The following is a 22,813-nucleotide window of genomic DNA, read 5'->3' as shown; positions in this document are numbered from 1 at the left end:
TATTTTAAAATAAAAAAATAATTTTTAAAGATTTATTTATAAATTAGAGAATCATTATAAATTAGTTTTGATGATGTGCTATGGATGTCAAAGTCAAGAAAAAAATATGCTCAAGTCAAAGTTAATTTATTATTTAATTTTTATTACACATAGACAAAAGTGTTTTAAACCAAAAAAAAAAAGTGTACCTAATTTCTTACAATTTTGTTTTGAAATAAAGGCCTTTTTCTCTTAAAAAAACAAACATAGTGGAGGATAAAATTTTCATTTCTTTCAATCGGATTGATCGATCCGATCCATAACTACGCACATATTTGTGCATCGACTCTGATAACCTCCTCTAATTATGCATCTACTTATTATCAATGATATTATTTAATTAGGTGAATCGATTGATCACAAGTCTGGAAAGAAGTTGGTAGAGGTAGGAAGTGGTCGCTAAGCACATCAACTTTATTTTAGGTGGAAACGAGGATAGAAGCAACAATGGATACGATATGACATATTTTAACACCATCCACCTGGTAACAGTTGACGATTACTACAGTACCAACAAAAGAGCTCTTGATATGACGTGATATCTTAAACTCAAAATGAGATGACCAATTACCCTCGTATTGTTCGATGCTATACAAGTCGACGTCGTATACTGCAGAGCCGTTCCGAAAAGTTTGGAACGATGCCACATGGCGCGGGTCCATACAGGTCAGTTGGCGCTCGCACGCAAGGTACAAGCCAATCGTACCTCGTTCATAGGTATAAAAGTCAATCTTTTGACCAACGTCAAGGGGAGGGACATCGAGCACTTAACTCCCCCCAAACTCCACTCGACACTAACTTAAGCTTCGAAGGGGTCAAGTCGGAAAATCTCCTTCCCAACTTTGACCTATGTGTAGTAACTTGACGACGAAGAAGTAAACAACTTGTCAAGAGGAGAAGACCACCCACGCGAGTCGAGGCTCGAACCCAACCCGACTCGACGTCTACTTCAAGTATCCAAGCGTTCAAGTGGACGATCTTGTATATCCGGAATCGAACAAAGTCGTGCTGACACCTCGACGACGACACAAAGATTTCCCAACATGATAGGATATGAATAATTTCAAATTCCATTAAAGAATACCTTAATTTATTTTATTCAATTTAATACTTGTATATAGTCAGAAAAAAGAAAGATAGCAAAATCCCCTAAATTTCCTTCATTTTCAATGAAGAATATCTTAATTCAATATATTCAGTTTGATAGGGCTCAAGTCAATGTTGAGATGAGCACAACTTGTCTTATACATTTAATTACTCATATTCTTTAGTAGCTTCCATGATCTTGAGATTTTCTCTTTTTTTTTCATGCCATCTGTTGATTTGATACTGATCTTCATCTAAAAGACAATCAAAACGGATACAAAATCATACCCAATCATCGTCCCATAAATAATTTTTAATATATTAATGAAAGGCATATAAAGTGTTTTTTTAAGGACAAGTGTTTGTATACTAATTATTTATTATCTTTTAGGAATCATGGATTGAGCTTTCGACCTCTTAATTTAAGGAAAACAAGTCAATATACTGAAAGCGTGATCTGTAATATGATAGCGTGTAGGGATGTAGTGCAATATGAATCACACGTAGGTGATCAACTACGTGTTGAATTGCAAATGGAGTCCACTTGGGAATAGTCAATTGCATCCATCCTTAATCAACCAACTCCTTGAGCACATCATCTAGAAGCAGCCATTCCACGCACCCAAGTGTCTTGTGATGCCAAAAGAAGCCATCACTTTGATCATCTTGTCCTTTTTCTTTTCTTCCTAGGCAAGAAAGATGTTGGAATAGCCAGTCTTATTTCCCCTGCAACGACTTGGAACTACTCACATCACTCATACTCTAAGAAGGATTACCACGTTGACTCCTCGTTCTCGGCTCCACTGATTCGAATGATTTGTTTTGGTCCCCATGACATTGATTTCAATTTAATTCACCATCTCATTCGGGGGATAGTTCGTTGAGTGTTCCTAATTTGGAAGAGGAAGACATTTACTCCTTTGATTTGAGAGTATTATGTATGTATTCCCCTTCTCATAAGAGATTGCGTCGAATGTTTATCCGATCAAATTTATTATTGCGTCGAATTATTGGATTGATGAGAACAAATTCTTTTTAGATGATTTCATGTGTCTCGAAATGTCGGGCCCCACCGACGTTGTCAAGGGGGGAGGAAGCCTGTATCCTGTCTCGGATTGGTCAACCCATAACCACTTGACTTGCTCGGTCAAAATGAGGTGGAGCGGCGGCTCTGGAAAATCCAACATATCGTACCCCCGACGACGCGTTTTTGGTTACCAACCCGTGTTGTGACTGGAGAAGGAAGTGGCCCCACAGGCACGTCCAATAATACAACGGTACTCGTTGCGGGGCGTTCAATCTCGAGCGAGCGCAATGGCGATGCGCACACACGTGCCGCGTAGTTTCGGGTCGGCGATTTTTTGCGACGCCGAATGGAAGGCCACCACAACACGTTTGCGCTGCGAAGCTTCCTCCGTCGACGCACACGCTGACGCCCATCGATGCCATCGAGAAGAACGGCAAAGCGTCTTTTATAGCCCCTTCTTCCTCCGCCTTCTCCGCCCCGCGTTCCACACACTGTGGCCTTTCCTCCTTCCTTCTCCCCGGACCAGCGGTCGGAGCGGAGATCGGATCGGCCTCTTCTCGCCCCATTCGCCGGCGGAGACTGCATTAGAGGTCCGTTTTCCAATATCCATCTCCTTTCTCTGTTAAATCTCTTCGCGATAGAGACACTTTACGGTTGGGTTTTGTTTGATCTTGGGCTGCTACATTGGGAATCATGTACATCCTTTAGTGGATGCGATCAGATTTATCTTGTGGATTCTTTTTCCCGAGTCATGCTCCATTTGATTTTGCGGTCATAGTCCGATTTTTCCGCGATTGTTTCCTGGTGGCATCATTTTTGTTGTTCGAATTCTTTTTTTTTTCTTAAGATTTCATTGTCTTTGCAATGAGAGCAAAAGAAAACATTATTTGTACTCCTTTTCGATTTGTGGTCAAAATCCGACCTTTCTCACAGGTTTTTCCTGATGTCATGAATTCTTTTTGTTCAACATCTCCCCTTTTTTTTCCTTCTTTCATAGGTACTCTTTGGATGATTTTGTTTGCAGGAAGAGCAACACAAACATGATGTTTGGAATATTATGCCTTGGTGTTGTTTGTTGTTTTGCCTTCATTTATTTCGTGTTGGACTGCAAGAACAAGGAATCGTCCTGTTTCTTCTTCTTAGTGTGATAATAAGAAATGTTCTCTTGTGCTTTCTGCAGGTGTCCGCTTTCTGCTTTCTTTCGCCAATCTCTTGATCCTCTTCTTCCTATTGATCTCAGGCCGAAAAATCCCACCTTTCTCCCCCAACTTCATTTTTCCTTTGTAGCAGATTGCTCTTGTTTCGATCTCGAAAATGGCCGAGAGTGAACAAAGAGCGAATGCCGCTCTGTTGCAATCATCATCCTCCCGGCTCCCTGATTTCAAGCAATCCGTCAAGCTCAAATATGTCAAGCTTGGTTATCACTACGTCATCACCCATGGGATGTATCTGTTCTTCTCGCCCCTCATTGCCGTCCTCGTGGCGCAGCTTTCCACCTTCTCCATCAAGGACCTCCATGACCTCTGGGACCATCTCCGTTTCAACCTCATCTCTGCGGTACTCTGCTCCACGCTTCTTGTCTTCCTCTCCACCGTCTACTTCCTCACGCGCCGCAGGCCAGTTTATCTGGTCAACTTCGCATGCTATAAGCCCGAGGATCCCCGGAAATGTACTAGGCAAATCTTCATGGACCGGTCTACATTAACGGGGTCGTTCACGGAAGAGAACCTCGCATTCCAGCGTAAGATCCTTGAAAGGTCTGGTCTTGGTGAATCCACCTACCTCCCCGAGGCAGTCCTCAATGTTCCTCCGAATCCCTGCATGGCTGAGGCCAGGAAGGAAGCCAGAACTGTTATGTTTGGAGCCATCGATGAGCTTTTGACAAAGACTAATGTGAAACCCAAGGACATCGGTATCTTGATTGTGAATTGTAGCTTGTTCAACCCGACGCCTTCTCTCTCTGCCATGGTTGTTAACCATTACAAGCTTCGAGGAAACATTGTCAGCTATAATCTGGGTGGAATGGGGTGCAGTGCAGGTCTTCTCTCGATTGATCTTGCCAAGGATCTTCTTCAGGTCTATCCCAATTCCTATGCCTTGGTCGTCAGCATGGAGAACATCACCTTGAACTGGTACTTTGGCAACAACCGCTCCATGCTTGTCTCCAACTGCTTGTTCCGTATGGGTGGTGCTGCAATCCTTCTATCCAACAAGAGATCTGATCGCAGGCGCTCAAAGTACCAGCTCGTGCACACTGTTCGCACTCATAAAGGTGCTGATGATAAGTGCTTCAGCTGTGTCACCCAAGAAGAGGATGAGAACGGCAAGATCGGTGTCTCTCTTTCTAAAGACCTCATGGCAGTCGCCGGCGATGCCCTGAAGACCAACATTACTACGCTTGGCCCACTGGTGTTGCCCATGTCCGAACAACTCATCTTTTTGGCTACATTGGTAGCGAAGAAAGTCTTCAAAATGAAGATCAGGCCTTACATTCCCGACTTCAAGTTGGCCTTTGAGCATTTCTGCATTCATGCCGGAGGAAGGGCAGTGTTGGATGAAATAGAGAAGAACCTGCAACTCTCCGATTGGCATATGGAGCCGTCGAGGATGACACTCTATAGGTTTGGAAACACTTCGAGCAGCTCTCTCTGGTATGAATTGGCATATTCAGAAGGCAAAGGAAGGATTAAGAAGAAGGACAGAATTTGGCAAATAGCATTCGGGTCGGGGTTCAAGTGCAACAGTGCTGTCTGGAAGTCTCTGAAATCCATCAATCCCGCAAATGAGAAGAACCCATGGATGGATGAAATTAACAACTTCCCAGTTGCGGTTCCGAAGGTGTCAGCACTTTGAGCATAATCGCTGGTTAGAAAGTGATATCACATGCAGAATTAGAATCTGCACAGGTGAAACATTCGTCATGATTTGTTTTAATTGTTTTGGTGTTGGAAGGTGCATTTTTCATGTGGACAATGAATTTGATTGCTAGATTTAAAGATAAACCATGCACTCAACTGTAAGTAGACTAGGAGGGTCAAGTAGCACTATATTTCCTATTTTTGTTGTTAATGCAGACATTGGGCCTCGATTCTTGTCATAATCATTTTCTTTTGCAGTATCATTGCCTTATATATGAATCTTATATTGATTAGTGTCATTTCATTGTATTATCCACTATTTTAATGAATGTCAAGATCTCTTGATGCATCCTCTATACCTTGTTAAAATGTCAGCCATCAATTATGTGGCACTGTTAGGAAATACTATGGGTTTCTGGAAATTATCTGGATAATCTTTCTGTCAACATAATTTACATTGTTTCTGTGAGATGCTTGCATAGCCCCTCTTCCCTGATGGGAAGTGAAAGCAAACACCAATACCTCCAACCTTAGTGAGGTAATCCTGCCTAACGGGACAGTGTAGAGCCAAGGGGGATTACTCATCAAAGTTGTCGATTGCTTCGCGGTTGCATCATCTAGTTATATACTGAAATGACACTCAGAATAAGCTACTGATGACAAAAGGCTTGAAGGTGATCATGCTCAGCAAAACCTGAATTTGTTGGATCTTGTAATCTCTGGCACAGCATATTCATATAGAGCATATGGCAAGGGCTGCAACACAGCCGAATCTCTTTGTTGAGCTGCTGACCCAGAGAAAGAAAAAAACATTACATGTTTGGTGATTTCCTTAACCTGGTTAAAGGTTAACTGACCTTCCTAAGGTTCAATTTACTCAAATAGTTTTGTAAGTTTAGTGTGAGGACACACCATACTTTCTGTAAAATACTGAATATCTTGGTGTGGTTGTATAGTGCTCAATATCACTAATTTTCTTGGCACTTTTAAGACTATCTATTATTAGGCTGTCTATGGCCTAAATTTTCTGTATGATCTTTTGAGTCTGTATTCTCAGGCAGGATGGGTTTAGAAATATAAGTATTCACAGTGAATCTTTTCTAATCAATTTTATTGTTTTGAGTTCAAATAGAAGTTTTCTAGAATTATGAATTGGATTTACCCCATTTATCCACCTCATAACTTCGTTAAAAGATTTTCTGAAATCTCCATATCTCAATTAGATTCTCTTAAAATCCAACTACAATTAACAGGATTCAAGATCCGTTAACCTTATCGGATCGGGTGTGGGTTCAAGATATGCGCGTGTAAAATAGTCCGAATCCGGCCCGGTCTGATCTCGTTCCCGGTTCCAGAACCGAACCAAAATCCGAATCAAACGCAGGATCGCCGCCGGCCTTGCGCCTCCGGCACGCTACCGAGGAAGGAAGATGCGTGTCCGGGCGAGAGCACATCACACCATCGGATAAAACAAATAGAAGAGCCCGCGCAAAACTTGCGTCGAACAGAAGGAAAACGCCCGGATACAAACACTCGATTGGCAATGGAGGAAGCGTCCTGTCGACAAGCACGGGCCACCAAAATATCGGCCGCTACCATCGCTTTCCGTGGAAGAAGAAAAGGGTTAAAGCGTTCCAACACGGAACCTGTTGCGGTGCCCTAGCTTCTCAAATTACCATGAACGGCCATGAAGCTTCTGATGTAAGCAAGCTGTATTCTTTAATCGAGCCAGATGCCATTCACCGCTGCCGGAGCCCCGTGATACGATGACATCGGTGATAGGGGACGCTCGGTGGGGTCACCGTGTCTCCGGTGAGAAAGTGGTGGGAAAACATGCTCACGTTGCCGATGCCCAGCAGCGTGGGTATAAGTGTCTTTTCGATGACCCACCGGAATGGAGCGAAGAAAAAGGCCTAATAAAGACAAAAGAAAAAGAGCAAAACCAGCGGACGGACAAAAAGAGAGGGGGAAAAAGGTTGAAATGGTCCGATCGACGCCACGTGTATTCCGCGGCATCCCCTCCCCCGCCCGCCCTTATCCACTCGTTTCCTTTGCTCCCTTAAAGCGCACGCACCCCTTTCACTTGTCCTCTCCGTTCACGGAAACCATCGGACAGAAGAAGAAGACGACGAGAGAGCTGAGAGAAATGGCTTCCGGTTTAGTCCTCACCTCGATCCGGCCGGCCGTGATCCGGGCGAGCGCGGCCGACGGCCGCGGGAGGCGGAAGGGCCCGGCGAAGTCGGCTGCCGGCGGTGGGGGGGGCAACAACTGGTGGGTCCCGCTTTTCGGCTGGTCGGCGGAGCCGGACTACATCGACGGCGCCGGAGCGGGAGCAGGACCCGCGGAGGATTCCCCCAAGAAAGGGGCGACGGCGTCGGCGGGGGAAGAGGAGAGGAGGCGGCCGGCGGGGCGAAGGTTCGCGGCGTTCACGGAGGAGAAGGCAAGGGAGCTGCGGATGCGGAGCATGGAGACGGAGGCCTTCCACGACGTGATGTACCACTCCGCCATCGCCTCCCGCCTCGCATCCGACCTCCCCCGACGTCCCCTCTCTGCCGACAACTGAGGCACCCGGTGTTCTCGATCGGATGCCCTCTCGACCGATCCCATCCGTCGGCTCTGATCACGAAGACTCGTTCTATTTTTCTGCGTCCGGTCTTCACTACCTCTAATAATTTCCCGTTTTTTCTAGCGTTGTGTATATGGATTTAAGCCGCGCTGTCATGAAAGGAATTATAGTACTTCCTTTTGGGTTTATTTTACGTCGCCAAAATTTGATCTCCATGCTTTGAGAGTCATCTATCCGATTAAGATCTTTTATGCCCTTTAATGATTATTTCGTTGTTTTTCGTACGCTGTATTTTGTGTTGCTGTTTTATGTATCGTCATAAATTCTAATATCATACTCTTGATATATTATTCCACAATGAACTTTATAACCTCACTCTATATAATATCAGGGAAAGCCTTTGATGATGCATGCACTCACTGAAAGGAAGTCATGACTCATTTCAGGAAGTAATGACTAGGTTTACTAGGTTAAATTTTTATTGATAGTAAGTATATATAAATTTATATGCGCAAGAGAAATTATAAAATATAATATATATTTAATTTTTTTTTATCAATAATAATATAAAATATTCATCTAAATTATTATGAAGCAATAGAGATTATAAAATATAATAATTATATATATATTTTTAATTAAAAATATTATAATAATAATATATTAATTAATTAATTAATTAATTAATCATATTTATTAAAATTATTTCATAATTATCATTATTGATATTGATAATACCATAATAATATATTATCATAATTTTTATGGTGCTCTTACAAATCAAGCTTGAATCGAAGTAGAAGGAATTGTTTATAAAACAAAAAAATTGATAAAAATATCTACAAGTTAATAAGAAGATGAGAGTCACCATTTTGAACATTGTCATGAATAAAGTAAAAATCGATAGCTATATGATTTATTTGAAAGTAAAATATAAGATTAGTATATAGATATGTTGTCGTGATATTATCACGATATATATTTATAGAAGTAACTATTCGATATTCAACCTATATAGAAGATCTTGCAACATAGTATTATTACTTATAACTTCAAGAGATTGGATTGTGATTACAGAATATGATATAAGCACTAATAGAAGTCCTATCATATTTATTATCTACCCATTTGATATCAAAAATGCATGAAGCAATAGAGGAGAGTCCCTTTGAAGAAATAAGCATCGGAGAAATGATTAGCTTGAATGTTTATTGATAGTATGTATGAATTTATATACATAAATAAAGATTACAAAACATGATAATTATATAATTTTTTAATCAATAATAAATATAAAAATATTTATCTAAATTATTTTATAATATAAGAGATCACATTAACATAATGATCTTCATCATTAATAGAATCATAATAATATGTTATCATAATTTTTTTATAATTTAAAATTATTATAATATTTTTATCAAAATATTAAGAAAATCATGATAATCTTATTATGATTTATTTTTCTTAATAATATTCTGTCTAATACTGGCTCTATATTATATGTTGTGCTAGATTTAGTATCACTAACAGAAAGTGATAATAGAGGTATATATTCAAACAGTAAAATGAGATTGGATATAATACAAGATGTACTACTCGTACAATCACCACCATAAAGACAAAGTAAAGTGACTTTGTACCCGACATTACTATCATCTTATCTATCCTATTATACATATATACTGACTTACTCTTATCTATCCTATTATACTTTTATCTATCCTTATTCTTATCTATCATATTATACTTATATCTATCCTTATTCTTATCTATCTTATTATACTTATATCTATCCTTATTCTTATTTACTCGGTTCTCATGAAAACATAAGAATATGTAATATGTTATATTAAAATATAAAAATAACCTTTATGTTAAGATTAAAATTAAATAATTAGATCTAGTTGAACGATGTGTACCTTTTGATGTCATATGTTCAGATATTTCTGTTTGACCTGCAAGACACCGTCTTTAATCCAAGATCATTGTTAATCTACAAGGAGGAACTAGATCCTTTCTCCTCTCTTCCTATCCTTTCACATGACCAATTAGATGGATGATTTTAGGGAGAAAATTGAAGAGAAAACTATAATCCCTCAACTATTTCGTTGTGAGACGAAGAAAAACTGTAATCTCTCAACTATTTCGCTATGAGATGATAATGTGCGTCTGTGCGTGTCCTCAGTCCCTATAGGTTATCTCCCATCAAGGTTATCTCATAAGGAATCATAAGTTAAATGGACTTCTATTTTATTACCTAAAATATTTCAACGAAATTTAATTAATTATATTATATATCTTATCTATTTATAAAAGGTCGTAAAAATCTAACACTACCTCAATATACTACTTCGTATACACTATTTGAATGCCTGTACATTCATTACTGTGTCACCGTGCTCAGGAAAAGGACAGTGTCGTCAGAAAGCGAGCGGGAAAGCTCTGAAAGTGTGGCGTGCCGAAGACCTACAGTATGTCCTTTTCGTCTTCTTAATGATCACCTTGTGATAGTGATTAGAAATGACCCTTCCAACAGTGACAGATCCAAAGCCACTCCCTATCTATAGTGCTACAACACGAGTAGTCTAATGACCCATCTCTTGTATTTAATGACACTTTGGGTCAAGTGGAAACCATTTCCTAAATTCTATAATAAGGTATTTGCCACCATATATCTATTTCCCTATAAAATACTTATATTTAAGATATTTCTTAATTTATATTCTCATTTTATTTTTTTTCTCCTAATTTGAAAAATATATAAATTATATTTTTAATTATTTTTTATCCACTTGTTATAGTATTTTCTAGCCTAGTGTTTTGGTCACCACAATAAATTACAATAAAAATACTATATAATATACTAAATGAGTCTAATAAATTCAAAACATATTAAAAATTATTTAATATATCAAACTATATTGTGATGTAAATAGGTATATGTAATAATTTAGCAACGACATCACAAAAATAAAAATAAAAAATTGACCGATAAAACTTACTTGAAAACATTATAAATGATCCAAATGGACCTTTAACGTCAACCAAACCAATTACAAACTAAAAATATGACATCATAATAATCTACAACAATCAAAGATTCACAATATGATATCACTTATAATATTTATTTTTCAGTACCTTGATAAAAAAATTTATAAACGAGCCAAATAAAAGTATTATAATAGTCTAAAACTGTTAAAATAATGGATAAAGAATTTGACGAAAAAATTTGAGGGACATTTTCGATTTTTTTTTAAAAAAATTAAGAGTATTGTTTGAATAAAAATGGTAAAAGAGGGCATACCGATTGAGAAATACTCAAAATGATGGTAATTTCTAGAGAAGTCACCCATATATATATATATATATATATATATATATATGATTTAATCCATGAGAGATTATTTTTATAATTTAAAGGTTGATTATCTAAATCAAAGAGATAAAAGAAAATTAAAATTTTTATTTGCTTCTGTAGATTTAGATTGAAAAAAGAAGAATTGCATCTTCTCCTTTTTGCCTCGACGTTCCTTTTATAATGTTGGGCATTGATCCCATAGAACTATAAGTTTCTCCTTCATTTTAAGTTTCTGCTTCTTCTTCTTCTTCTTCTTCTTCTAAGTTTCTTCTCTTACAAGGCTGTCGAGCTCGCGGGGAGCTAAACACCGAAGCCATGTAGTCTGACCTGTCACAACAGTGTCAGCTCTTGGCTTCAAGCAAGCGGTTTCCAAAATAATTGGATGATGGGACGAAGAATTTGAGACCAGTTTCATCGATCGATACCGATGCCCATTCATGTCTTGTATGCTACTCCAATCATGCACTTCTCTATAATGCATGTATCTCACATGATCTTTATTCTCAACACTGATGTTTGCGTGATGATTCTGCAGCACGCTCAACCGAGAACCATGTGGGATTTCTCTTTCCCTTCCCCTTAAAATCTTTTGGCGTACGTGCCTGTGTCAGTATAACGAGTTGTATTATGTTTGTATTTGTTGTCGGGTTGGTGATGCATCATCCATGCCAACACCGAGAACATGTGCCACCCACTGCTGCATGTCTCTTCTCCGAGTACCGATGGGGCTGTGTGCTGACCCATCATGTGCGACTGAGCATTTCCCTGAATCTATCAAGTAAGCCAAACCATTCCATGGGGGAGAGGAATGGTTTACAAGCCAACCTCTGAGGCCTGGTTGCAGGTTCATGTATATGTTAGGCACCCCCTCCATGTGATCTCACATGAAGGGTTTGCTTTCGAGAAAGGAACTGGTTAGCTCATGTTTGCCTCAAGATCTTATCTGAGGCATCTGTTCTCTGTAACTGGTTGTGGCAGTATCCACCGGTTCATTGCACCAGCAATATAGAAGGAGAAGAAGAAGATGACAAGTTACAGGAAAGACCAATCGGTCAACCCAGCTCAGTGAGAGGTGTAAGGAGAGGATAAACAAAGCAACGATGGTCCCAAAGCTTAGGGTTCTGCGTGGCCTTGCAGAAGGGCACATGGGGAGCCACGTTCCCCTTAATCAGAGGGAGAGAGAGATGGGGGAAGACATGGGTGGGTTTACGTACCTTCGGCTGAGCCTTGGAAGAGGAGAAGTTAGCCAGCAGGAAGATAAGACCTCGTCAGAGGAGGTCCCTCCTTTCTTCTCCCTCGTGACTGTCATCCATCGTGTTCCCCGGAAACTTTGCCTTGTTTCCCTTCTGAGTTGAGTTCAGCTGCTAAGCCTGATCGCCTCGTTTCCATTAGAGCACGAGCGATGCTTCCATCATGATGTTTCTGATGGTGAAGCTGAGTGTTTGGTGCGGAATGAAAGCGTCATTAATTGGTGCCGCGAGAGCCATGAATGTGAGCCAGTAGGAAGTGAAAGCTGAGATGAAAAGGAAGGAGGACCATTTTCTATGTTCTTGAAACGGTTATCATTTACCCAAAATACTTTCATCCGAGAGTGATCTAAAAGGTAGAATCTATCATTGAATGATCCTGCAGCACTCCATTGACCACTGCCACCACAAACACTACATCACAGTCGACAAGATCTAAGGTTTGCTGGCTGAAGTGACACATCTTTGGCCGAATCCATGAGCCTAAAAGTCTCAGTTTGCCCAGGAACTTCCTGCTGATCTAAGTTGCACCTCATCCTGCCAAACTACACTGCTAATAATTCTAGGCAAAGGAATACTGAAACAGCAGCAATCAAGGCATGGAATTTCTCTTCTTTTTCTCTTTTTAGTTCCATATAAATGGAGTCAGCACATGAAACCTCAGGGAAGAGCACATGAATCCCCAGTTAACTCTGGGCCATGAATGGGGAGGGGAGACCTCTGCTGTCCTTGTATCATATAAAATCACGAGAATAAGCTGAGCCATTAATGCGAGCTGCCGAAGATTTCCTCAGTCCCAAAATGCTGCTTTTATACACCACCATTAGAATACCAAGATGTGTCAATGCCAATGTTTGCTTGATTGATACCAGGGGAGGTCTTTTCTAGGTCCACCTTATCCTGTATTATTTAGTGCCGAGTCATGTGATTACTACAGTGTTCTTTCTACACATCCACCAGCAACATCTTGTAAGAATTAACAGGATCAAAATACTAGAATGTCAGTAACACACAGCTCTGTTTCGAGTATAGACAACAAGGCTTTCCTGGAGTAAGAGGGTGAAGACCTTTTCTGGAGAAAATAGAGGCTATGAAATGGTTAGCATACACAAAAAACCACCTCAAAATATGTTCTTTTTTGTTGTTGTTGTTGTTGTAACATTACATGTTGAGCTGTAGTGAAGAAGAAAGACACTCTAATTTAGTGATGGCAACTCATTAACAAATATTGGGTTGTGTTGGTGAGCACATTTACTCTGTATGTGGGCATATAGGGATCAGTAATTAAAGATTCTATGATCTTTATAATGGCATTTGGTATATTATAGACAAATCCAAGTCTCTTGTGTTGGATGGACAGCCATTTAAGTCGACCCACTCTGTAGATTTGCTTCGTTCAGTGATCTTTTTCCTTCCTCCTCCTTTCGCACTCTCTGCTTCGTCGGGCCACCAAAAATGCTGCGTTTGCTTCCTTCATTCTTGCTTCTCTGTGTTGCTTGTCAACTGGCGGCTGCCTTCACGGATGGTGAGATGCACAGACTCTTTATTTGCCCCATTCTAGCTTGTTTCTCAGATAGAAGATTTCTCTGGAGGTGGAAGAGATCTCCACAGATTTGTATCCGCATTGTTAGAATGTAAATGACGAGACTTCCTCTGTTAATTCCTTCCAAAGTTTGGCAGTGGTTAGAGTTCAGGATGGAATCAAAGCAGCAGGTCATGTATTTTTAGTCTTCAGATCATGCAATTTGGTAGAACACTATGCTAAATCCAGATCCTCAAGTTCTCTGCAATCTAACAACAGAACACCGTGCTGCGCTTGGTTAGAATGCTTGAAGCAGCATGTGCTGCCAGCAATTGACTTCTTGGTGTGATGTATACCTTGTGCAGGCTTGCTGCCGAATGGGAACTTTGAGCAGGGGCCGAAGCCGTGGCAGCTTAAGGGCACGAAGGTGGCGGGCCGCGACGCCATCCCCCGGTGGCAGATCACGGGCTTCGTGGAGTACATCCAATGGGGGCAGAAGCAAGGGGACATGCTGCTGGTGGTGCCCGAGGGCTCCTACGCCGTCCGCCTTGGCAACGACGCCTCCATCAAGCAGAGTGTGAAGGTCACCAAAGGCGTTCGCTACTCGCTGACGTTCAGCGCCGCGCGGACGTGCGCGCAGGAGGAGCGGCTCAACGTCTCGGCGTCGCCCGAGTCGGGCGTGCTCCCCATGCAGACCATGTACAGCAGCAACGGGTGGGATTCCTACGCCTGGGCGTGGCTGGCCAAGTCCGACGAGGTGGAGGTGGTGATCCACAACACCGGCGTCTCCGAGGACCCCGCCTGTGGCCCTCTCATCGATTCCGTCGCCATCAAGCAGCTCTTCCCTCCTCGGAGGACCAACAGTAAGCTCGTCACCTACCAACATGCACGCTCGCTTCTCCTGTTCGATCTAATCTCACGCTTGATCCATGAACGACAGCGAACCTTTTGAAGAACGGAGACTTCGAGGAAGGGCCATACATCCTCCCCAACACCACCTGGGGCGTCCTCATCCCTCCCCAGATCGAGGACGACCACTCCCCCCTCCCCGGGTGGATGGTGGAGTCCCTCAAGGCCGTCAAGTACCTGGACGCCGAGCACTTCTCCGTTCCGCGCGGCCGCCGCGCCGTGGAGCTCCTCGCGGGCAAGGAGTCCGCCATCGCGCAGGTCGTCCGCACCGTCCCCGGCCGCCGGTACGCCCTCTCCTTCGCGGTGGGCGACGCTAGCAACGCCTGCGAGGGGTCGCTGCTCGTCGAGGCCTTCGCGGGCGAGCACACCATCAAGGTGCCCTACGAGTCGAAGGGGCGGGGCGGGTCCAAGCGCGCAGTGCTCCAGTTCACGGCCACCACCGCGCGCACGCGCGTCGTCTTCTGGAGCTCCTACTACAACACCCGGAGCGACGACCTCAGCTCGCTCTGCGGTCCCGTGCTCGACGACGTCGCGCTGGTTAGCGTCCGCTACCCGAAGCACGCGTGAGCGTCGGCGGCCGTCGCTTGGCTCTATATGCAACTCCTCGTTGGCGCTTGAGGCGCGGCCACCACGGCTTTGCGGGTCTCATTCGGTGGCGGAGTCGCCATGAGCGCAATATCACAATTATTTTGTGTGCTATGCTAAATTATTTGAGATGAATCACATATAATATTACGCAATTAGATTTTTTGTGTTCCCTCGTATGCTTTCAGTGCCCTATCAGTAACATTGGAGAAAATACTACTGGAACAATTAAGCAAAATAATCATCTTCCTCCGTCACAATAAACCATCTCGAATTCCATGATATAGCAGTCGAGCAATAATGAACACAAATTATGCATGCAACATGAGGCAATCCCTCTCATCATACGAGCAATAATGCAAACATTAAGGACAAGCAATCATACAAATGATCTCACCGATCATTGCATTCAATTAGGTATGAAGCTTGTAATTGTTCACCCCCACGTTTGACTTCACTACCATGGCCAACACAATAAAATGATATAAAGCCACAACACATCACTGTCCTGAATCATATTGGAATTCCTGGAATCAGAACATAGAACACTGCAGTGACCTAGAAACAGTACAAATTTAGATAGCTACTATTCATCATTTTGAGATGCAGTTCCCATGCCCGAGAAGTCCTTTACAATTGCACATCCATGGAAGCTCACAGATTTAGATCGACCACAGAGTTCAAGTCTACTACAAAAGGATGAAATAGATGTATGCACACTTCCCATGGATACAAACAGGTTTCTACAGGAACTCAATAATACTTCACATCTAGAGCTTTTATAACTAGGGCTACTCAGATTTGATCATAAACCATATTTGATATTGGCAAGTAGAAGAAGCCATCAAGTGCTAGTGCAACTCCAAACATATTTGCTCCAGCAACTAGCATGTCGAAATTTTTTGGTCTGCAGATTACAATTTTCCATGATCGCAACACTAGTTCACCTCGTGCTTGCTATAACATCTGCAACAGTAGCCAATTGAATACATGGTAAGTTTAATGCGCTACACAGTTTTTATACTCTCTGCACAATATCACCGAAGAGAAAAAAGAAAAAAAATTCACCTTTATGTCATATGTCAAAAATCAAATCAGATTCCTTCAAACTTCAGGCATTAGAGCGTACTCCCAGCGTTCTGAGCACCTGCAGATGATCCTTAATCTTGCAAGTTACTATATGTTAACATAAAAAACTGCCTTGTTATCAGACCATAATGAAAGACTTTAGCATTATATGTGCACAATTATATCAGGCTCTGCAATGGAAATGGTCATAAGAGCATTCTCTGAGTAACTGCAGACATTCTTAACTAGTTACTATTGGTTACAGCAAATCAAATTAACAAAAGTCAGCATGAAAAACATTTAAATCAGGATCTGTAAGAATGGGTTATACCACTAAGGTAGCTACAAGAACAACTTGTCTAGTGGAGATCAGTCATCTTCATTTTGGTGTATGTATATACTCCATGATGCATTATTTATAAATTACTCATGATTTGGTTCCTAATCTAGGTCGACAGTCCATACCTACAACAGTTGATCAACCCAGCAACAAATGCATGATCAACCCAGCAGCAAATGCATGATTCCAACAATCACCATCATGCTCCCGGTTTGTGGCTAACTCATTTTATGATATCTTCCCTAATTGAAGCAACAAAGTCTATGATACCTAGTTGACAAAGAGGCCTCAAAATAATAATAATTAGAATAAGCAAACAATAGTTCCAGAATTAATTCAGAAAATAGTGTTTCAACATATAAACTGCTGAAAATAATAACTATTGAATTTCCTTTATGCTAACTATTGCAAGAATGCAGAGGTGGAAAGAACTTGCATGTCATTTGAAGAAAAATATTATTTGATAAGACTTAATCCATTACAAAATTCATGACTGTTTTTCCCAGAAGCAGACTTGTTGGAAGCTCACCACCTATCTGTTCATGTTACTCTTCAACCATATGTAACCAATTGTTTAGAGAAAAGTAAAATCAAAGTAGTAAAATGCAGATTATGAAAATATATAATATTCATAAATTAAAATAATGCATACACAATTAAACGGCTGACTTGAAATGAAATTCTGGTTTGTATTAAAATAATTAAGAAAATGAAATTCTGGTTAGTATTAAAATAATTAAGAACATTGACCTTTTCTTTTGCCGGATACAGGACAGTTTCACATAACCAGTTTGTGCAATCATGCTATGCAAGACAAGACACGTATCCATCTGTATATATAAAAATAATTTCAGCAATGGAAATATAAGTAAAGCAATGTTCAGAAGATTTCTAGAGCTTGTGAATAGAGAAATATCACTGATGCAACACTTCTCCAAAAGCCCTAGTTGATTGATGAGGTTGCTCTGATTGAAAACTTTATCATACGAGTGTCACCTAATGTTCAACAATTTAGGCCTTGTTTGATTGTTTAAGGGCAAGAGTGAAGTGTTGGATAACAACACTTCTGTGGAGGCTATTAAGCATATAATGCTTGTTGGTTGGTAAATGTACGTGGAAGACTAGGTTGAAGATATTATAGCAACAAGACAAAAGGCTGTATTATAGGTTTCCAGAGCTTTAAGGCTTATTATGCAAAGGTGAAAAGATAATAAATAGGATAATGGGAAGAGGAAAACATGTCAAGACAGCGATGGTTATCCTGGACCCAATCCAAGTACTCCAAACTCATTTTAGGGGATGAAGATGGCCTCATGCCGCACACACACACTGTGGGAAACAAGAAACTTCAATGATTATATGATGTCCACGAGTAAAAGCTATTCCAAGAGAAATGGCAACTAAAGAAATAAGATTCAAGTAAATAAATCTAATTCACTGAGTCTAGACTAATAATTCAGCTCTCACTAAGGATTAGACATTGCTCATTTCTCATCACGAGTTAGTTCATGTCAAAATGCTAATCTTGCAAAGATGATACAAAATATTTGAGAATATGCCAGCAGTGGCTAATTCAAATATCATACTGTGACTTTACCCAAACACGAATTGCATATTGATGATTCTACCTATGATTTGCATTACCTAAAAAACAAACAGTTGGAATTAATACACAGACGCTATACAAACATAACTGATACCTCATTCTTAATTTTACATTTTTGGAATTCCATGTCAAACAAGTTTTGCATGAACTGTCGTGTCATGTTCATAGCTTAGTCTCCAGTGTAAAATAAGCAGCAAGGATATATTTTTATAGACTACGTTTTGCTTGTAATCCATATTACAGCAACAAGTAGACCACAATTATAAGTACGCCATGGAACATACATATGTTTACTAATAACAGGCATTATGCACAGAATCAACAAGTTTATTAAAGATCAAATATAGATAGGATAGAAGGCTTAAATTAACAGTTTCACTTGTAAAGATTTTCTTAATATATTTCTGGTTAACTTCCTTGCATCATGCATGTATTACAGGCAGAAAATAAGCCTGAAATAGGAAGATATAACAGAAATAAAAGTACCAATAATCAAATATACTGACATATTCATAGGAATAAGATGGAAGTTTTGCCACACTGTTTGAAGTGTAAAAAGCCATGACAACTCCATCATCAGAGACATAAGGAAGCAAAGCTTAGAAGCCTCCAACTTTGACCCTGGAAGAGGCACAATAAGTGTCAATAATGTCCACAGAATGAAACATTTCACTGGAGTTAACCAAATGGATCTGCATTAATATTAGTGCAACACAGAGTACACAGCTTCACACACTTATGATAGCCAATATCAACGAAAGCACCTAAAGGTATCACTAATTATCAACCATGGGAGATTCATATCCATTAAGTGAAGACCAAAAATGCCCATCCAGTATACCATTCAAGACAAACAACATAGAAACATTTTTCAAGCCAAAAATGCATCAATCAGATGGTACCCAAGAGAACCAAAATTGAAGTATACATATGTATATGCTCATCAAGGATCTACAAAAGTATCCACATGCCACAAAATTAATCATCACATTATCAGAATCTTCTTTTTTTATACAATGAGCCTGCCAATATGGACATTTTGGCTTCTACATAGACCGCAAGCTTCAAGTGTGTTAACCAATTTCAGCATAATTATGGTGTATTGAAGCAGCACAGTTGACTATCCATCTTAAATTTATGGGCGGAAAGCGTGAGATCAACAGCCTGATTCTGGATGGACACGTTGAGAGTAAATTCACATCCAAGGAGCAAAACAGATTTTTTCTAGGACATGAATTCACATTAACGAAGAAATTCCTTCACCAGACTGTTTTAATAGGTATACCAATATCTACTCTGACATGTATAGATATAGATATATGTTTTAATAGGGTTGCTCCAAAATGAGACTGCAATGAGTTACAAAGTGATAACCAAGTTCAGATTGAAAAAGATTTACTAAAAGATATTCCATATAGCTAAATATTTGTATACAAAAAGATTTGCTACACAAAGTGACCTTTAAAGAGTGACTTGAATATTCAGTATGCAGCTACAATTTGATTCTCATCTTACACAAGAAACAAATGATTGAAACAATCCTGTGGCTAACTGGTAACTCCACATGTGCAAGATCTAAGCATATCCTCTGGTCAACTATGACGTTGTGGTGGTCATTTCAGAATGCATCAAATTCCTTAGCTCCATTAAGTGTTCATCATTTGATATGTTTAGCATAAGACGCAAATTTGTCATCAATGCTTCCCGTTCCCAACTAATAGGGCCCAAAGCATGTAAAGCTATCAGACTGGACCGATATGCGTTCAACTCTAGCTGATGAATTTCTGCTTGTAACTCATCCTTTCTAGAAAGAGAAAATTCTCTTTCCACACCACAAGAAGTTTCAGCATGATCATAATGGTTATACAATTCTTTGGAAGGATAGGTTTCATGGTGCCAAGGTAACCTACATGGACTGCTGCCGACACTACAACTACCAACAGAGGATGAAGTACTTTCAGCATCATTAAATTCTGCACTCCTTACAAGACATTTTTGCTTATCTGAACTTGGTCTTCCCCTTCCCGACTCAATTTTAGAGGAAACAATTGTTCTGTTGTTTAAGCAAGTATGCATGCATTTTTCACCCATCACTCTTCCTTTGGAAGCAACGGCATCTACCTTTTCCAGACAATGTATTGGGTGCTCAGTAGATATTCTTTGATCCATCCCATTTTTTTCGGTTGCCCTTGTCTTTCTTCTAACATCATTGCACTTCTCAGCAGGAATATATATATCAAATGGCCTTTTCTTTGTTTCTCTTGAGAGGAATCGTCTAGCTTTCTCAGGAAAATCATAATTTTCAATAGGAAAAAGGCTCTTTCCAGCAGAATTATCTATCTCCACACATGACTGAGGCAAGTGGTAACTGGACTTTCCTCCTCTTGACAGACTGCTTAGCATTGCACCATTTTGTACTCCAGAATCCTAATGGAAATAACAAGTATCATTAAGATGAACAACATGCAAATGTAAATACTCATATAGCATTGAGTACCAAAATAGCTATGGAACAAAAAGATTTGTGAAGGTTACAGCAACTAAAAAGACTTGGACTATAACAGAAGAACAACTACACCAAGTTAACTTGGTGAAAATTGTGCATGTGAAATTTATACAAAAAATAATATAAAGATTCATGCACATGGAGTTAGGAGCAATTTAATCGAGAATAAACACATATGATGTTACCTTATGAATCATCACCCACTTGTTGTCTTGCCAAGACAGCCGTCTCCTTAAGAGAGATTTGTGGGCTCTGATCTCCCTGGAGGATCCAAGGAGCCTAACAGAACAGTATTTCTTATCAACAACTACCAATATCTCAGCGAGCTTCCATGAATTGTTGTCGAAAACTTCAACAACATCACCAGATGTTGAATCCTTCAGGGTTCCAGCAGGTGGAGGGCAGGGTCTGATAGCTTTCCTTGGCACTCTGTCCACTGCCACACTGCCGTCCATCGGATACCCATCATATCTCACAGTATAGTAATGCCCATTGCCCGAGATGATCTCGGCACTCCGCCATGAGCCTGACGGAACCTCCCTCGGGCTCCAAACCTCCACCTTGTTCCCCTTCTTGAATCTCATGGCAGCCCCTCTTTTTCGAAACCCTACCAAACAAAACATTGAAAAATAATAATTAATACGAAGCAAATATAATCCGATGACTGAGAAAAGAACGTATTTAACTCCTTAACCAAGCCACACGAAACATAGACAAAATCACACAGAACAATATAAGGAAGAACTGATGTAATGGCCAAATACAGAGGAAAGAAGGATAACGAAAATTTTGATTGATTATATACTAAACACCATGAAAGATGACGCGCTTCCACAAATAATTACCTCAACCTTTTGCCAAACCAAAAACTGGCATGGACTCAAGCCACATCCACGAGTTCCGAGCCGCGAATTTCTTCGAATCCATTGAATGATCAAACCTCAATTGAGTCCAAGTTTGAAAAAACCACTAAAACCATTTTAAATAAAAAAAAAAAAACATCCAGACCTACATTAATGAACCTTAAAAAAATCATCAAGAAGCTAATACGAATCGAAGATCATAAAATGAGAAAGCAATTGATTTACGGACCGCAAAACAAATCGATGAACGAAAGATGATCTCATCTCACAAACTAGCCATCAATCAAGCTACCAATAAAAGATCATCAACCTTTCAACAGACGACGAGATCGATCCACCGAAACCCGATTGTTCTCGAGAACTATTTTTCTTCTCTCGTGTTCTCTTCTCGCTGCCTTCTGTCGATTCTTTCCCACTTCCGCAACGAGAGAAATCCGAAAATAAAACTATGGGGAAAATATAAAAACGGAAGCGAAGGGGGGCTATCAAATCCGGATTGTTGCGTGCCTCTCAAATCCGCTCCTTGAGAATAGGTGTCAGCCGATCGCAGCCGTTTGATACGGAAAGGATCGGCCGATCGAACCGTCCGGATGAGGGGAAGGAAAGATAAAATGGACGGCGTGTGATGATGATTCCAAGGACTAATCTAACCAGACTGCAGCAAATTGCGATTGTTAAAGCATGATTAAGGCTCGGGAGACTTGCGCATCATTTTGGGTCAGTAGGAGGTGTGTCGCATGGAGGTGTGAAACCCGATGTTTCAAGAAAACGAATCGGAAAGTTGGAATTTATTTGGTTTTTTAGTTCCAAGTAGTTCGATACGTTTGTTTTGACGACTTCAAAGACGCTTGAAGAACACATGAAGAACATGGCGTGCCGTGATAGAACCATCATGATCTACGCGTTAATGATTCTGATTTGATGGTCTCATTGGTTGGCTTTGTTGGATGCAAAACTTCTTCAGAAAAATTGTAGGCCAAGTGAGCAATTTAAGTTTCTCAAAAAGCCTCTGCCAAACCACAACCGATGCAATCAAGATTTATAGTCATTTTAAACCGGACTTACCAGATTAACCAATGATATGATTATTTTTTTTTTTATCAATGAAAACTTCACATGTGAAATACCATATCATATCAATTATATATATATGTACATGTGTATATATATATATATATATATATATATATATATATATATATATATATATATATATATATATAT

General features: G+C 40.1%; 4 protein-coding genes across 9 annotated transcripts; 3 read left to right on the top strand and 1 right to left on the bottom strand.

Annotated features, from left to right (window-relative positions):
* Positions 1-2,526: 2,526 nt before the first annotated feature.
* Positions 2,527-5,309, top strand: LOC103990292 (3-ketoacyl-CoA synthase 11). The gene is made up of 2 exons (XM_009409374.3): positions 2,527-2,742; positions 3,333-5,309. The coding sequence occupies exon 2, from the start codon at positions 3,467-3,469 to the stop codon at positions 5,003-5,005; it is 1,539 nt and encodes a 512-aa protein (XP_009407649.1). The 5' UTR covers positions 2,527-2,742; positions 3,333-3,466; the 3' UTR covers positions 5,006-5,309.
* Positions 5,310-7,089: 1,780 nt separating this feature from the next.
* On the top strand, positions 7,090-7,764 carry LOC135642301 (uncharacterized). The gene has a single exon (XM_065158321.1). It carries the CDS (start codon positions 7,157-7,159, stop codon positions 7,571-7,573), a length of 417 nt encoding a protein of 138 aa, XP_065014393.1. The 5' UTR covers positions 7,090-7,156; the 3' UTR covers positions 7,574-7,764.
* A 5,793-nt stretch (positions 7,765-13,557) lies between these two features.
* On the top strand, positions 13,558-15,378 carry LOC135642300 (BIIDXI-like protein At5g11420). The gene is made up of 3 exons (XM_065158320.1): positions 13,558-13,715; positions 14,078-14,575; positions 14,653-15,378. Exons 1-3 carry the CDS (start codon positions 13,646-13,648, stop codon positions 15,186-15,188), a joined length of 1,104 nt encoding a protein of 367 aa, XP_065014392.1. The 5' UTR covers positions 13,558-13,645; the 3' UTR covers positions 15,189-15,378.
* A 314-nt stretch (positions 15,379-15,692) lies between these two features.
* On the bottom strand, positions 15,693-22,074 carry LOC135585721 (uncharacterized). 6 transcript variants are annotated; one of them, XR_001978898.2, is made up of 7 exons: positions 21,900-22,066; positions 20,912-21,333; positions 20,342-20,647; positions 18,727-18,841; positions 17,365-17,444; positions 16,275-16,353; positions 15,693-16,172 (listed from the first exon to the last, which is right to left on the bottom strand). XR_001978898.2 is itself a non-coding variant. In XM_065158447.1 (3 exons), exons 2-3 carry the CDS (start codon positions 21,308-21,310, stop codon positions 19,817-19,819), a joined length of 1,230 nt encoding a protein of 409 aa, XP_065014519.1. In that variant the 5' UTR covers positions 21,311-21,333; positions 21,900-22,074; the 3' UTR covers positions 19,605-19,816. The 6 variants fall into 6 exon arrangements, 1 of the variants encoding a protein (XP_065014519.1); XR_010497943.1 differs by having other exon boundaries at positions 16,275-17,444; XR_010497944.1 differs by having other exon boundaries at positions 16,740-18,841; positions 21,900-22,065.
* Positions 22,075-22,813: the final 739 nt, after the last annotated feature.

The sequence above is a fragment of the Musa acuminata genome, chromosome BXJ3-7 (assembly GCF_036884655.1).
Source record: "Musa acuminata AAA Group cultivar baxijiao chromosome BXJ3-7, Cavendish_Baxijiao_AAA, whole genome shotgun sequence".
Lineage (NCBI taxonomy): Eukaryota > Viridiplantae > Streptophyta > Magnoliopsida > Zingiberales > Musaceae > Musa > Musa acuminata.
The sequence above is the reverse complement of the archived record's forward strand: the minus strand, read 5'-3'. Positions and strand labels throughout refer to the sequence as shown.